General features: G+C 52.1%; 2 protein-coding genes across 2 annotated transcripts in view; both read left to right on the top strand.

Moving 5' to 3' along the window:
• Positions 1–3,552: 3,552 nt before the first annotated feature.
• On the top strand, positions 3,553–12,811 carry LOC121848055 (pyridoxal kinase-like). Its single transcript, XM_042334023.1, has 11 exons — positions 3,553–3,688; positions 4,622–4,711; positions 5,809–5,913; positions 6,354–6,437; positions 7,113–7,159; positions 7,527–7,612; positions 8,976–9,021; positions 9,511–9,622; positions 10,607–10,743; positions 10,960–11,026; positions 12,614–12,811. The coding sequence occupies exons 1-11, from the start codon at positions 3,553–3,555 to the stop codon at positions 12,724–12,726; spliced, it is 1,023 nt and encodes a 340-aa protein (XP_042189957.1). The 3' UTR covers positions 12,727–12,811.
• A 4,216-nt stretch (positions 12,812–17,027) lies between these two features.
• Positions 17,028–17,305, top strand: part of LOC121848855 (ribosomal RNA processing protein 1 homolog B-like) — a 4,360-nt gene continuing 4,082 nt past the window's right edge. The window contains exon 1 of the mRNA XM_042334022.1: positions 17,028–17,039. Coding sequence (XP_042189956.1) covers positions 17,028–17,039 — 12 coding nt within the window. The remainder of the gene's footprint in view (positions 17,040–17,305) is intronic.

Raw genomic sequence — 17,305 nt, 5'->3', positions numbered from 1 at the left:
TCCCACCCCAGGATGATAGTCACCAGTTGGTCATTTGAAATCTGACAAGCGTGGGTTTGAGCCCTCGTTAGATGGATTGTAGGTACCAGCTTCCCTGCCAGCTTCCCGGCGTGCAACACAGCTCAGCATGAATTACACAAGAGCATTGCCACCATCTTGCTGTCTGCAGCTCGGGCACAAGTCCCTTCCCGTTGAGCGATGATTCCACCAATTGGAGGTGCAGAGTTTAAGCCGCAGCTGCTTACCTTTCTGCGGGTCAATCAAGGTGGATTCCAGGCGCTGGATGTACAAATATGTGTTGATGAACGTGGACTCCAGATAACGCCTTCCAGCAGCTGTTGCCCCAAGTCTCAGAGTTTCTCCATCAGCTATCTAGCAGGGATCTGCCTTCAGCGTGGTGGGAGGACCTTTACAGAAAGCTTGTGACATGCTAGCCACCTTGGTGCTCTCGAGGTCCAAGGCCAATGCTGCTTACTCAGCATCAGCTGATGAATCCAGATCCTCGGTCAGTGGCCTTGGCAAATAAATGTGCTTGCTGTGAAGCCCACTCTGCCACCAGGGTGCTTAGCGACAGGTCAGTGTAGGCCGGACTTGGACCTCAAGAACATCAAGGTGACCGATTCCTGTGTTTGCCACAAATCCACCTCACTGCTTGATCCTGGACTTTGTAAATACCGCCCCTCCCACATCTCTAGCTGCATCCCCAAGAGCTCTGAATCACAAAGGAGAACTGTTTGCATAAGAGGTCTTACATGCCACAAGCTTGACCTGCACTGGGACCTTGCTGTCCTTGAACCTCAGCGAGGTCCTTCAGGACGGGTCCAAGCAAATGTTGATGTCCACGATGACCCCCAACTATTGGTCCTGATGTCCCTTGTATTTCCAATTAACAACCTCGATGTCTTCTCTTAGCCCTGCAGAGCCATGATGTCTCACTTGGGCCCCCACCCGCCCCACTGTATAGCCCAGTGTACACGCTGGTGAGTGCAGCACACACAGCCCCCAATAACAGACATGCTGCCGGCAGGCACCACAACATCCTGCTCGAATGCTTGCTCACTTACTCACACAATCTCTTTTCTGCCCTGGGAATGCGAGGAATGGAAACTACGTGAATGATGATTTTTATTTGAATTCCTCTCTAATCGGTTCGGTCACGTTTATCTGCGGTGCTGACCTTCATAATAGCGTTCTGTGCCTGCACAGGATGCTCAATTTCCCATTTAGTGACAGTCTGGGTTGTGGGGTGGGGGTGAACCCTGAGAGTGCTTCCCACACTCGATACCCCCTCCCCTTCCTTCGCCCACCCGTTTATTGTGCAAAATTCACACTCCTAAATAAATGTTAAACAATAAAATATTCTCCACTTATAATCAAATAACTTAATGACCGAGCCACCCTCACGCAGCAGCTCGCTCGCTCACTCACTCACTCACTTGCTCACTCACTCACTCCCTGTCTGTGAGATGTGCATCACTCACTCAGTGTGAGATGAGTCACTCTCTGTGTGAGGCTGGGGCTGGGAGCGGGGCTAGGACATGCCTACAAGCCGCAGGATGAAGTGTGTGCTGGGGTGGTGGCTCCGGGCTTTGTGGGCGTTCTTGGCACTGCCTCGTTTGGTGAGAGCGATGTACAGTCGTGGGTGTGAGTGCGACGAGTAGGTGGTGTAATAATTCTCCTCCATCTTCTCTCGGAATAAGCAGTCCTTGGTGAAGGTTTTCTGCAGAGGCAAGGAGTCAGAATCACTGGCGTTAGAAGAGCGGGTGGGAGTGCGGGTGGGAGTGTGTGTGTGTGTACATAGGGGAGGGTGGGAGTAGTTAGGGGAGAGAGCCAGGGAGGGGGTGAGACGATCTGGGAGGAAGATGGGGGGGTTGGGGTGGCGGGAGGGGGTAAGCTGGCGGGGGTTTGTGGAGGAGGGTGAGTGGGGTGAGGAGGGATTGGGACTCACCGAGCCGTACAGGGTCCCACGGGGGCTGAGGGCCAAGAAGAGGCCGGTGCCCGCTGCCCGCACACCCACTGTGCCCACCCCCACAGACAGCAGCTCCAGCACACCTGCGGAGAGAGAGAGACCAGGATCACCTGTTAAACATGATACTGGGGTCCCGATTTGACTGTAAATTGAAGCTCTCGCAACAATGCTGTGTGTAAGTGAGTAAAGCAAACCAGATGTTGGAATGTATCAAAACATCATTAGCAAGCGGAAATAGTGGGTAATCCTTCCATTGGTGGGACCGTACTTGGAGTATTGTGTACGGTTTGGTCGCTGCAGTGCAAAAGCGACGTGGAAGGAATCGAGAGCGCGCAGAGGAGGGCAGCCAGAATGATTGAGGGAATGGAGGGACCTAACTATGAGGAGTGACTACGTGCAATTGTGCACGTGCACTCTGGAAAAGAGACGATTGAGAGGCAATGTGATCACTGTCTTAAAGACTGTAAGGGGCTCGACAATGTAAATCATGACAGGGGCTGTGTCAACTAGTCCAGAATAGTAAAACCAGAGGACACGACCTGCGATTAAAAGGGGGTAAATTCGGAACAAATCTACGGGAACAGTATTTCAGTGAGCGAATTGCAAACCTGTGGAACAGGCTCCCTCGGGAGATGGTTGAACCAGGAAACGTTGGTTCCTTCAAACACAGATGAGATTTTTTTTTCTTTTAGGAAATAACATTATGGGGTATAGTACGTAGGTAGTTCGGGACGTATGTGCATGCGACCGCCAGGAACGTGGAAGGTGAACTAGATCGACCTTGGTCATTTTTTCATCCAGCATTATGTTCTTATGACGTCCACCACCTGCTGCCTCGACCCCCTTCACACCCACCCAGTTGCTGGTCACTCAACTCCCCCTCCTCTCCCCTCTGCTTTGCTCTCACCTCTCGCTCCGCTTCCTCAGGAGGAGCCTGACTCCAAGGAGGGGGGAGGTGTTCGTAAGTACAGTGGAAGAGGAAAGTTTTCAGGCGGGACTTGAAAGAGGGGAGAGAGGGGGCAAGGCGGAGGGATCGAGGGAGAGTGTTCTAGGGTTTTGCGGCGCAGTGGCTGAAAGCACGACCTCCGACAGTGGGGAGGAGGGTGCGAGGGACGAGCAGGAGGCTGGTGCCAGTTGAGCGGAGGGGCCGGGTGGTGGATTGGGGAGAGAGGAGGTCGGAAAGGTAGGGAGATGCCAGGGGGTGAATGGATTTGAACACGAGTGAGGATCTTGAAGTCGATCCGTTCGGTGATGGGGAGCCAGCGGAGCCTGGGCCAGAACTGGTGAGATGTGGGTACGGAGTTTGGTCCGGGTCAGTATGCAGGCGGCAGAGTTCTGAATGAGCTGGATCTTTTGAATGGTGTAGCTGGGGAGACCGGCGAGGAATGCATTGGAGTAATCCAAGCGGGAGGTGACAAATGCATGCACGCCTTCACTTTGTCTCTTCAAACGGTTTCTCTTTCTGCCCGGTCACCTGTAGCGTACCACACGACTCCATCCTTGGCCCCCCCCCCCCTCCTCTTCCTCATCTATATGCTCCCTCTTGTCGATATCATCCGCAGCAAACTTCCACATGTATGCGGATGAACGCAAACATTCTCCAACTAAATGTTGACGAGACGGAAGCCATACTCCTTGGCTCCCGTCAATGTCGTTTGTCCTACGACTCTGACCTCCTCAACCTCTCCAGCCTATCCCTCGGGCTCACCAAACCAGCGTGTAACCTGGGTGCCTGGTTCGACCCACAGCTTTCCCCACATCCGGTCCCTGACCGCCTTTCTCCACCTCTGCCACATTGCCTGCCTCTGACTGTACCTTATCTCAGACGCAGCCGAAACCTCCGTCCATGCATTCGTCATTGCTCGCCTCAACTATTCAAATGTCCTTCTTGCCAGTCTCCCCAGCTCCACCTTCCACAGCTGATGCAGCTGTTGCAAAACCCCACCGTCCGCACATTCACCCGTACTAAACACTGTACCCCCATCACACCATTCCTAGCCAGGCTCCACTGGCTCCCTATCGCCCGCCGAACAGATCGATTTCAGGATCCTCACACTCGTTTGCAAATCCCTTCGTGCTCTGGCACCTCTGAGCTGCTTGCTCCTCAATCCACAGCCCGCTGCCTCCGCTCGACTGGCTCTGGCCATTTGCATGTCGCTCGTGCCCTCTGTTCCACCTTCGGTGGCCGCCCTTTCAGCCACTACTCCCCAAAACTCTGGAACAATCTTTCTCTATCCCTCCACTTTGCCCCCTCCTCCTCATCTTCAGGTTGTGCCCGAAGACCTTCCTCTTTGACTTACAGACAGTCACCCTCACTCCATCCCTCGGTTTGGGACGCTACCCTGTGTGAGGGGCGCTGTATAAATGCAAGTAGTTGTTGTTGTTGCTGCTGCGTTCTGTGCTGTTCCTGACATGGGAGTGTGGACGGACAGTATAGAGGGAGCTTTACGTTGTCTCATACTGACCTGGGAGTGTGGACGGACGGAGTAGAGGGAGCTTTACTCTGTCTCTAAGTTGTGCTAACACTAATCTGGGAGTGCAGGCAAACAGTGTGAAACTGACATGGTTGCAGGATTCTAGCTGATCGGTTGCTACTCGCTGGGAGCGTGGACTATTGTGTACTATTGTGGTCCTATTAAATACCCGTGTCAGTTTGGGACTGTTTTGATCTGTTGTGTGTCCGGCAGGTCCTGGGATTCGAAGTGGACACAGTGAACTCGGTGCAGTTTTCCAATCACACAGGTAAGCCCCAGACACTCCCTCCATCTGCAATGCAGCTTCCAGCACTTCATGAACTCTTACAGTTTGAAGGATCTCTTGTTTGAGGCATGAGCACAAACCTGGCCTGCACTTAGTCTTGGGTTGTCACCAGGCAGGAACAGGCCTGTTCATTCTGTCCCAAAAATGTTCTCCACACCATACAGCTAGGCTGCTGATCATTACCCCCACTCCCTTGAACATTCGGCCTCTTCAAGCATTGGATTAATTCCCTTTTTAAACAGTTTGAGACTCAGTTTCAGTTTATGATCTAACCTGGCCTCAGCCTGGCTCAATCGGTCGCACTTTCACCTCGCGAGTCAGAAGGATGTGGGTTCGAACCTGAAGTCGGGACTTTGACCTCACGGTCTAAGCTGATACTCCAATGCAGTGCTGAAAATTGTCGGAGGTGCCGTTCTTTGGATGAGAAGTTAAACTAAGGTCTCCTCTCTGCCTGTTCATGTAGACGTTAAAGATCTCATGACCTTATTTGAAAGGAGAAGGGAGTTTCTCTCTCCCAGTGTCCTGACAACAATCCCCCAGGTACAATTGGTGTTGCTCTTCATGGATGTTTGTGGAATTTTCCTGTGTGCAAATTAATTGCTGTGTTTGCCTGTAAAATACCTCGTCACTACACTTTACCGTAAAATCCTGTGAAGAGCTTTGAGATGTCTTGATGATGTGATAAGGCACTGTATTAAATGGAAGAAATATTTATAACCACAATGCCTCCAGTGCCACTGCCCTCAGTGTGAAGATATTTTTTCTGATCTTTTTACTTCCTTTTTATGATTACTTTAAATTTCTGCCCTCTTGTTACTGTCTCATGAACCAGTGGCAAAAATTAATTACTATTTACCCTGTCACAACTCTTCATAATCATGAAGGAGTCTTATCAGGTCACCTCTCAACCTTCTTAGCTCGAAAGAAATAGCCTTAACATTTCAAGTCTCTCTTCACAACTGATTTCCTCCCCAATGCCTTGCAACACGCTGCACCATTTTCCAATCATTTTTAGGCTTAGAATTGTATAGAATTGGATGGCTGGACTGCCTGACTCACAGCCAGTATATCTGCTGCAGGGTATGATCACTGGACGGGGCAGGTCATGACAGCCAACGAGCTGCACACACTGTATGATGGGCTGAAGCTGAACGGTGTAAATCGCTACGACTATGTGTTGACAGGTAAGCAAGAGGCGTCTGTATGAAGTGAGTGTCTCTAACCCTGTGCTATCACTGACTTGAGATTGTGGACCTGTAGTGTAGAGGGAGCTTTACTCTGTCTCTACCGCTGACCTGGATGTGTAGTCGGACAGTGTAGAGGGAGCTTTACTCTGTGTCTAACCGTGCTGTCGCTGACCTGGAAGTGTGGATGGACAGTGTAGAGGGAGCTTTACTCAGTCTCTAACCCTGACCTGGGAGTGTGGCTGGACAGTGCAGAGGGAGCTTTTACTATATCTCACCTGCACTAACCACACATGCTGCTAATTTGATTAACTGAGCCGTGTCTGGCTGTTTATGCTGTCGTGTAGATATGTCAGTGGAATGTGGAGCTGCGGAGGTTTTCATTTGTTGATCTGCCACCTGGAATCTCACTGATTGAATCCGTTGCTTTTAATCCAAAGGATATACACGAGATGCGTCATTCCTGGAAATGGTGGTGGATATCATCAGAGAGCTTAAGTGTCAAAACCCCAACCTGGTGTATGGTGAGCAGCTCCCAGATCTGTCTGTGTTTTTGTGTGTGTGCGTCTGTATCTGTGCCTGTGTGTGTGTCTGTATCTGTGCCTGTGTGTGTGTGTGTCTGTATCTGTGCCTGTGTGTCTGTATCTGTGCTTATCTGTGCCTGTGTATATGTCTATCTGTGCCTATGTGTCTCTGTACCTGTGTGTCTCTGGATCTGTGTGTGTATTTGTGTGTGTGTGCGTCTGTGTGTGTGCCTATGTCTATGTGTGTGTGTGTGCCTGTATATGTGTACATGTGTGTGTATGTCTATGTGTGCCTCTGTGTGTGTGTGTGCTTGTGTGTGTGTATATGACTGTGTGTGTATAACTTCTGAATGTGTGTAGGTACTTGTAAGGGCGCAAAGGCACATATATTTGTTTACTATATGTTTACCAACATGTCCCAGTGTGTGCATACGCGCTCTGGGACATGTCCATGCGTGTAATTCGCTTTCCCGAAGACATGTCTCTGTGGCCCTCCTCTGTGCAGTTCTGTGTCTGTGTGTCCCTGTGTCTGTGTGTGTGTGCGTGGGTGTGTGCTCTCTGTACCTGTGTACATAACCTCTGATGTGTATTTGGGGCCACAAGAGCTGTGGATGTGGGGCAGGAGGGAGAGTAACACTGAGAGCTCTAGGTGACTGATCCTCTTTGCTCTCACAGTTTGTGACCCAGTGATGGGAGATCAGAGAAATGGTGATGGTTATATGGTAAGTGTGTTAGACAGCATGAGCCCATTATAGCTTTGTGAGAGTGGGATGGGAGGGAACGTGTGTGTGTGCCGGGTGGGGAACGTGTGTGTGTGTGGGGGGGGAACGTGTGTGTGTGTGTGGGGGGGGAACGTGTGCGTGTGTGGATAGAGTGTGTGTGTGGGGGGGAACGTGTCGTGTGTGGATAGGAGAAAGTGTGTGTGGGGGGGAACGCGCTGGAGGGGAGTGGAGGGATATGTTGAGGGTCGTAAATGTGGGGTGGGAGGGGAATGTCGAGGGGTTTAAATGTGGGGGGGTGGACTGTCGGTGGGGCAGGGGGTTGATTGTTAGCAATAGCGAATGAGTGACTGTTCTGTTCTGTTCACAGTATGTCCCAGAGCACCTGCTCCCTGTTTACAAGGAGAAGGTTGTGCCAGTGGCTGATATCATCACTCCTAACCAGTACGAGGCAGAGTAAGTGTCTAATACAGGGCTGGTTGTGACTGTTCTGGGTGTGAACTGGACAAGATTGATGGCCCGATTCCCTGGGGAGGGAACAGCACATCTGAGCGGGGGTGGTTGGGGGCTGGAGAGGGAGACCTACAAGTGTGAGCCTTCCCATTGCAAATGGTTGGCAGCTGATAAGTCTGTGTGTTTTGCTGGAGAAATATTTTAGTGCAAGGTTACACAAACACTCCTACCCCTGGCCAGCTTTTATCTCCTGGTGAGACCTTGCTGCTTCTCTGGCTCAGCGGGGAGGAGTGGCCCAGAGTTTGAGACCTTCCGCCTCATATCTGTACATCTCATACCACCTCATACACGGACTTTGAGTCCATTGAAATTTTTGTAAGCAGACGGGGAATGTGTGCACCTTAGCAACATAACCAGTGTTTTGGGGGTGATTTGGGTGAGCCAGGAAACATTGGCCAGGAGACTGGGTGGAACGTCCATCTGAGTCCCACAGCAACTGGAGCTGATGAACATTATGATGTGCGCAGGAACAAGATGGTCGGAGAGAGAAATGACAAAGTTCTCAGGTCAAATAAAATGTCTTTAAGGGAATGTGCATCACCAGCAACATATTCTCACAGACATTCTGAGATCCCAGCCTTGGCGTCCTGTTTCAGGGCTGCCAATCCACCAGAGCATCTCAGCACTAGTCAGCCAGACACTCCAGCCTGGTGAGAGCAGAGCCGCCATGGAATTCCAGAGGATTCCCATTTCCGCTCTTACACTCACACGGGCCAGAGTTTACCCCCACAGATTCCAGATCCGGCCTCTGTCCTCCCTGTCTCCTCTCCCCTCCCTGTCTCCTCTCCCCTCATTGTCTCCTCTCCCCTCCCTGTCTCCTCTCCCCGTCTCCTCTCCCCTCCCTGCTCCTCTCCCTCCCTGTCTCCTCTCCCCTCCCTGTCTCCTCTCCCCTCCCTGTCTCCTCTCCCCTCATTGTCTCCTCTCCCTCCCTGTCTCCTCTCCCCGTCTCCTCTCCCCTCCCTGTCTCCTCTCCCCTCCCTGTCTCCTCTCCCCTCCCTGTCTCCTCTCCCCTCCCTGTCTCCTCTCCCCTCACTGTCTCCTCTCCCCTCACTGTCTCCTCTCCCCTCATTATCTCCTCTCCCCTCACTGTCCCCCCTCACTGTCCCCCCTCACCGTCCCCTCTCCCCTCACCGTCCCCTCTCCCCTCACCTCCCCTCTCTCCTCACCGTCCCTCTCTCCTCCCCTCACTATCCTCTCCTCTCCCTCACTATCCCTCTCCTCTCCCCTCACTATCCCTCTCTCCTTTCCTCTCCCCTCACTATCCCGCTCCCTTCCTCTCAGGATATGTGTCTTTTCTCTCTTCCAGAATTCTAGCGGGAAAGAAGATGAACACAGAGAAGGAAGCCCTGGAGGTAAACACGCCTGCTGTTGGTGTGTGTCTGGGGATAAGGTCCGCAATTCACACATGAATAGTTGGAGGGTTCATCTTGAGTGACAAGCAATATGGCCATCAATCTTGTCCAGTTCTCACCCAGGACAGTCACAACAGGAGCCCTGTTTAGAACTACTTACTCTGCCTCGTACTGGTTGAGGAGTGTAGGTTAGATCGAGACATTAACACTTTTCGTCCACACTCCCAGGTCGGCCACAACACGGGTTAAAGGTCCCTCTACACTGTCCGTCCACACTCCCAGGTTGGATGAATCATAATGAGGATTGATTGTGCTACGCTCAAACCAGCACCATCATAGTGACCGAGGGTGGTGGGAGGGTGGGCGGAGGAGGTGTGGTGGGAGGGGGGTGAAATGGCGGGGGGGGTGAGGGGCATTGATGGGTGGGAGGCAGGGCTGGGGCCGGTGACGGGGTCCTGAGTGTAGTGACTGTTCTCTCCTCATTCCTAGGTTATGGACCTTCTCCACGCGATGGGCCCTGAAACGGTGGTGATCACGAGCTCTGACTTACCCTCGTCCCTGGGAAAAGACTATCTGATCGCGCTCGGCAGCCTGAGAAAGAGTGAGTAAATACCCATCGCCCACACACACCACCCCCCACACCCCCCCCCCCCTCCCCCAATCCTTATTAAAATTCCCTCAACTCACGACGGTTTGTGGGACACTGCTGTGCGCAATTGGCTGCCGCGTTTCGCCCCCAAAACGTGCAATCAATTCACTTCACAGTGTATGCTGTGAAGCTCTTTGACGCGCCTCGAAGATGTGATAAGGCGCTGCATCAAATGCCTGATTATTAACGGTGCAGCTTGACCCCCACCACTTCTTGGCTTGGAGGCAAGAGAGCTGCAGCTGAGCCAGGCCGAACCCAGGAGCTTGTGACAGAGGAGAATTGGATTATTTATTTATTGGTTTATTGATTGCTGGGCTCCGCGGACCAGTCCTGTAACGTCGCGGTGAGGAGCCGCGGGTGGGGGTGGGGGTGGGGGTTGCGTTGGGTGCTGCTGTGTGGTTGCCTGGGTTTACAGCACCCCACAGTGGCGGGTACTCAGCACTGCAGTAGTACAGTGGAGTCCTGTAGCTCAGTGGTTAGAGCACTCGCTTTGCAAGTGAGAGACCTGAGTTCAATTCCAGGCAGAGGGCGAAACCTTGGGCAAGTTTCCTTACTCCACACAGAGCCTAATAATAAACCCTCCAAAACAAAACAATAATAAATTGGTCATTTTCAATCTACGACTGTTTGTGGGACATGCTGTGCGCAATTGGCTGCCGGTCGCCCACAAATATACAGTCAATTCACTTTACAGTGTGTTCTGTGAAGCGCTTTGGGACGTCCTCCCGACGTGAAAAGCGCTATATCAAATGCAAGGATTATTATTATTATTATTATTACAGACTGAACAGGGCAAACCGGGAATACTGCCCAGGGATGGCTGCTTTCGACCTGTAGTGAAGGAGGTTTTTTGAGTCCAACATACGGCCTTTAGCTGAAGTGCAGGACATGATTGGAGGGGGAGTAATGTTGAGTTGTTTTTTTTTTTAAATGCAGTAAAAGCAGACGGGACGTTGGTGAAGGAGCGAATCCGAATGGAGATCCCGAAGGTGGACGCTGTGTTTGTGGGCACCGGGGACCTGTTCACTGCCATGTTGCTGGCCTGGACACACACCCACCCAAACAACCTGAAGGTGCCAGCGTGGGCCAGCGGGCTGGGGGTGGGGGAGGTGGTGCGGGTGGCTGGTGTGTACAAGTGCGTGGGGGGGGGTGGGGAGTGGATGGGGAGTTTGGGGTCTGACTGTGGCTGTGCTGTGAGGAGTGGGGGTGAATGTGGCTGTGCTCGTGGGGTGGGGGTGATGTTGGCTGTAGTCTGGCGGTGGGGTGATGGTTGTTGCCTTGTCACACAGATGGCCTGTGAGAAGACGGCCTCAGCATTGCAGCACATTGTGAGGAGGACGATCAACCATGCAAGAGGTAAGGAGCCAGGGATGTGGGTGGGGGGGTGCATGCTGGGATGGGGGGGGCACCTGGGATGGGTGGGGGGGGCTGCATTGCTGGGTGGTGGGCTGTCGCGTTGGGTGGGGAGGCTGCAGCGCTGAGGGGAGTGTTAGACATTAAATCGAGGCTCATGGTGGGCAGTAAAGATGCTGTGGCACAACAGTATTCGAAAGGTGAAGGGAGTTTCTCTCTCTCTCTCCCGGTGTCCTGGCAACAATCTCCCAAATAAAAGCACTCACTCACTCCGTGATTTAAGGCTGTTTGGAGGATACCAACTGCTGTGCGTAAATTGGCTGCTGCGTTTGGCGGTGAAAAAAGTCACTACACATTACAGTGAAGCACTTTGAGACGCCCTGATATGGAAGTTGCTGTAACACCCTGAGCTCCTAGCTTCTGCCCCAGGTTGCTGTGTGCGTGCGTGTGCTTCACTCTCTGGCACCTCCCTACCTCTCCGACCTCCTCACTCCCCAATCCCCACCCAGCGCCTCTGCTCGACTGGCACTGACCTCCTGCTTGGCCCTCACCGTCAGAGGTCGCGCTTTCAACAACAACAACAAAATTACATCTGTATAGCGCCTTTCACGTCGGGAGGATGTCCCAAGGCACTGGACAGACAGAGTTATGGGCCCGAGCTGAAGGTTGGGTGGAGAGGGCAGGGGGGCAAGCAGGGAGATTGAAAGCACGGTCGACGTAGGGACTTGCGGTAGGTCTTGAAGGTGGCGAGGGAGGGAAGAGACGGAGGGACTGCGGGATGCAGTTCCAGAGGGTGGTGCAGAATGACGGAATGCCCGCCCGCCGATAGTGGGGCGAGCAAGGCGGGGGACATAAAGCAGGCCGGAGCCCGCCAAGCGGAGGGAGCGACCAGAGTAGCAGGGGATTAGCAGGTTGGAGAGGTAGTGGGGAGCTAGACTGTGGAGGGCTTTGAAGGTGAGGACCAGGATCTTGAACTGTATCCTCTGTGTGATGAGAAGCCAATGGAGTTGGGCGAGGATGGGGGTGATAGGGTTTCAGAGCTTAGTGCGGGAGAGGACACGGGCCGCAGAGTTCTGGATGATCTGCAGCCTGTGGAGGGAGGAGTTGGGGAGGCCGACGAACAGTGAGTTTGCATAGTCGAGCCTCGATGTAACGAAGGCGTGTATCCACTGCGCCCCGAAACACTCCCTCAATCCTGCCACCTTGTCCCCTCCCCCTTTTTCAAACCTTACTCTTTGACCGTGCATATGGCCACCTCCCCGGCCCCCTCCCCCCCCCCCCCACCCACCCACCCCAGCTCGGAGTCAGGCTCTGCCATTGTTAAACGCTCTGAGACATTACCATGCATGGAGGGCACTATATGAGTGCAAGTTTTTGATGGTTTGGGGGGGTGGGGGGGCTGGGCTGCGATCCCATGATGCTGTGTGTGGGAGGTGGCGGGGGGGTACGAGACTTCAGGGCCTTTGTGTGTGGGCAGGGAGGGGATGCTGTGCTGACCCCGCAGAGAGTGGGGGTGACTTCCTATGGTGGGTGTTGGTGAGGGTCTGCGGGTGGGCGGGCAGACTGACCGCTCTCCCTCTCTCTCCGCAGTCATGGCTGGATTGGGGAGGAGGCCCAACTCTGCGGAGCTGGAGTTACGTGTGGTGCAGAGCAAGTGCGACATCGAGAACCCCGAGATCATCATCCACGCCACCATCATCTAACATCCAGCCGCACAGCACAGCCCTCCCACACTCATTGAGTGTGGCTGCCAGCCCGGGGTAAGGGGAGGGCAGAGGGAGTAACACTCAGTGAGGATCCCCTCCTTCCCTCGTCCCCTTCCCCCCCTCCGTCCACCTCCCTCACCTCCCTCTCCCCTCATCCCTCTCTTCCCTCCTCTCCCCTCTCCCCCCCCCCCCCCCCCTCACCCATTGGTGAGCAGAGTCAGTGGGGTGCTGCCGCAGACTGGCTGCCTCACTCGCTGGCCCGTGGAGCGTGCAGTGAGGATGGGTGAGGTGGGGGCGGGGGCGCTGCTGTCAGGGCGAATTTGTGTCCATCACTGAATATTGTGACGTAGAATTTATAATGAACGATTAATTTCTAATATTTTTTTAAATTAACTTTTTGATTCCCGTCTGGTTTCTGTTTGTGATTGTTCCACAGTGGAGCGCCCCCTCCTCCCTCCCCCTGTGGCGTAGCTGTGTATTGTGTATAGTGCATCAACTGTTGGACACGTATGTTCTCTTCTAAGTCCCAGCCCAGCACTCCTCTCACTTCATTTGGTTTTCAGCCACAGCAGAGGGTCAGACTTCTCTGTGTGTAGCACTCTTGTGTCAGATCAGACCAGACCAGCCTACAATTATGTAAGGATTTGATAAGGAGGGCGATAAGAATGTGTGCCTGGTGAGATGTCTTGCCATTGATGTGCACAGTGAGAGCTGGCCTCAGTCAGAGCATGATGTGTGTGCAGGGTGAGAGCTATCTGCCCAGTGCGGACGCAGATACATTGATTAAACCGGCTGCAGCCCCGCTCCCTTTCCAAGGCACCGCCAGCCCTCAGGATTGCACACAGATCGAGATTTTGCACTCCCTCCCTGGGGCTAGACTTCTGGGTGATTTGCAAATTTGTGTTGAATTCCCAACCTTGGGCATTGGGGTGGGCGGGAGGAGGGGGAGTTCACAGGCCGAGGAGATGTGCTACTGTTCAGTATTATAGTTGATCTAACAAAAGCTGTGGCCCTGAGCAAGGGCACTTGTTAACTTGCTTGATTTCTCACCAGTCTCGATGCCGTCCATCTTTCACCTCTGCTTTGTGTGTCACTTTGCTGTGTTGTACACGTCTGAATGCGGAGCTGGCTAGTGCTGACTGTGTTTGTCACAGCCAGCAGCCACTTGCCGATCTGACTCCCAAGCTCCTTACACCAACATTTACCTGAGCTCAGGTGCGTTCCTTCCAAGTACCTACCTGGAGCCTTACGGGCTCTAGAGGTGTGGTAGAACACATGGCAGTGGGGGAATGTCTGGGAAGCGGCTGAGGACAGGTGAATGGAGCCACAGCAAACCTGGAGGTCAGACACATTATTCAAAGTTGTGCAGAAGTTTTGTGAAGTGTAACGTGGGGCTGGCGGTCTGCCCAGGTCTCAGCGATTCCAGCCTCGGTCCATTGTCTTAGAATCAGAGAACTTTATAGCACAGAAGAAGGTCGTTTGTGTCTGTGCTGGTTCTTTGAAAATGCAATCCATTCAGTCCCCGTTTACCTGCCCTTTGCCCCCAAATCCCTGCAAATTACTCCCATCGTAGATATGTGTCTCGTTCTCACTTGAACACTAATATGGATCCTGCCAAGACCTTTGCACCCGGCCACATTCTACATCCTAACAAGTCTGTAAACTCCTAGCATTCCACATACTAACAACTCTATAAAACCAGTTCTTCTGATCTTCCTCTGTCCAATATTCTTGATTATCTTAAATTGCTGCCTCTGCCCCTCTATGGCCCTGACACCTTCTCTAAGAGTGGGGTGACTTTAGGAAGCATCACCTCTGGTTTTATATTCTAATTTTTCTAATATTTATAAAACCTGGGCTCCTATTAGCTTTCTGCAACTTTGCACACCTACCTTCTCACCTTTACAGATTTCTGTATGTTAACCCTATGTCTCTCTGCTCTTCTGCTCCTCTTAAAATGCTAATTTAGCAGAAACTTCCTCTCCTTAAACTTCCTCCCCCAAAATGTCAGCATTTATGGTGAAATAGGATTTCAGAAAACCCTTAAATTCAGCCTTCATTGGGCAACCGATTGTTCATCATTCTTACAAGGTAACCAGCTTCAAAAATGAGAGCAAATTTGTAGATTTCCAAAATTATGCTGATATTAACGGTGGTTTTAAGGCTAAGATGAAGTGGGATTTTGGGTTGCTGAAGCTTTTTATAAGGTACAGCACACGTCCCTCCCCTCACAATCCACCCAGCTGCTGCGTGGGGAATGCAGGACACAATCCCCACCCTACCCCACCTCCCCACACTTTTCCTGAAGCTGATTGTGTTTCTTGCACTGTATCATCCAGTCTTAAACCCAGGGGTGAGCTTGTCACCTGGGCCCCAGCTGGCAAAGCCGCTTCCTCGCACAATCCAAGCCAAACAGACAAGAAGGTCGCAGGTTCGATCCTCGCTCTGAGCTGCGCTGTTGATCTCAGGCAGGACAGCAGTTGAGGCCTCGATTGCCTCACTGCCCCTGGGATAAAGAGGCTCAAATCGGCTCGTGTTACCTGCTCTTGATCACCATCCAGTGAACCCACATTTCCCTGTTAGAATGTGTTAGTGACACTCAGTCATCGAAGTGAGGTACCACAGAGGCCTGGTAAACCCTCCCTGTGCGGCTGGCTGCCCAACATCACAGTTGGAGGAATGTCCTTGTGTTATTTAAATTTGTAGCTTGTCTCCAGCTGCAAGCGGCTTGTGTAATCCACTCCTTCTGCAGTGTTGTTTTTCACCCAGGTCTAACCAAATCCCCCTTCCCATCCCACACACCTGAACCCACCAGAATCCCCTTTCCGGGTGTGAAGTGCAGGTCCTCTGATTGACAACCCGTCACCATCGTGTTGTACAACTGTGAAACTTCTCTCGTTCCTGGTGGAGTTATCGTGTCACTACTGTAGGCTACGTGTATCTGTCCTGAGGGACACCAATGTATTTTACTGTCTGTGCCATCTTAATATATCAAACCAATCAATTAATGAGACTCACTTTTGAAATTAATTTGCATAAGTTATTTAAAGATTTATCCTTAATTGGAAATAAATAGTTTATTTGATAAGATGTTGGGTTCCCTGACTTTTCTTTGCTTTGTAAATCTTTTGCCCGCTTTTGAGCAACAGCTTCTGTGGTTAGTCTGACTGTGGTGCAATGTGGTGGTGGAGGGAGCGCTGAATTGTCAGAGGTGCTGTTCTTTGGATGAGACTCGAAACCAATGTCCCGTCTGCCTGTTCAACGCAAACGTTAAAGATCCTGTTTTAAAAGAGGAGGGAGTTTCTATTCTCTATGATTCTATAATTCTATGAAGCCCATGGATTAAGGGAACAGTAACAGCAAGGATCCGAAATTGGCTGGGAGACAAAAAGCAGAGGGTAATGTGATCGGTTGTTTTTCAGACTGGAGGGAGGTATACAGTGGTGTCCCCCAAGGGTCGGTATTAGGACCAAAGCTCTCCTTAACAAGCTGTAACCATTGCAGCTTCGCTTGCAACCAAAAGATCAATATGGAATGTAGATTGACACACAGACAGACATTTTGTCTATCTATACTCAGCGAGGAGGACTCCTGTGAGAGGCCTCAGTGGGAGGCCTCCTGTAGGTCAGGCAGCTTCTATGGAGAAAGGAAAGTGAGTCAACGTCCATGACCCGAAATGTTTTTGTTTCAGATTTCCAGAATCTGCAGTATTTTGCATACTGTAAATTGAATCGACTGTATATTCTGTGAGTGAAATGCGGGAGCCAATTGCTCACAGCAGTGTCCAACGAACAGTAGTGGATTGAGTGGCCAAATTATTATTATTATCACATCAGCCCTAGTCAGCTTCCCTGTTGCTGAACGGATCGATTTCAAGATCCTCACACTCATTTTCAAATCGTTCGCCCTCTGCACCTCCCTACCTCTCTGACCCGCTTACCCCCCAATCCACTACCCACTTCCTTCACTTGACTGGCTCCAGCCACTCGAACGTTCTTTGCGCCCTCTGTCCTTTCAACCGCCGATGGCCGCGCTTTCGGACACTACACCCGAAACTCTGGAACACTTCCGCTATCCCTCTGCCTTGGCCCCTCCTTTGCCATCTTTTGACTGAAGGACTTCCTCTTCTACGGTGACCTCCCTCTTCCCCTGGCTCGGTGTCGTGCTCAGCGACTGTCAAGTGCTCTGGGGCACTACCCTGCGTGGGGGGGGGGCTCTGTAAATGCAAGTTGTATTTTTTGGGGAAAGGTGGGCAATATTGCCAATCGACTAACAACAGGGCTCCTACTTTTTCCCAGATGAACAGAGACGTACGTGTGTGTGAGTAAGGAGACTTGCTAAGGTTTTGTTGGTCCTGCACCGGGGGCGGGAATCAAACCCAGGTCCTCTCGCTAACCAGGCGAGAGGAGGCAGCCCAACAACCACTGCACTGCACTACACTGGACCATGCCACACCGGCAGCCTGTGATTGGCGGGGAGAGAGCGAGCTGTGATTGGTGGGGAGAGAGCGAGCTGTGATTGGTGGGGAGAAGAGAGAGCTGTGATTGGTGGGGAGAGAGAGCGAGCTGTGATTGGT

This window comes from Callorhinchus milii, unplaced genomic scaffold (assembly GCF_018977255.1).
Source record: "Callorhinchus milii isolate IMCB2004 unplaced genomic scaffold, IMCB_Cmil_1.0 Scaffold4, whole genome shotgun sequence".
Lineage (NCBI taxonomy): Eukaryota > Metazoa > Chordata > Chondrichthyes > Chimaeriformes > Callorhinchidae > Callorhinchus > Callorhinchus milii.
Note: the sequence above shows the minus strand (reverse complement) of the source record. Positions and strands in the feature narration are given on the sequence as shown.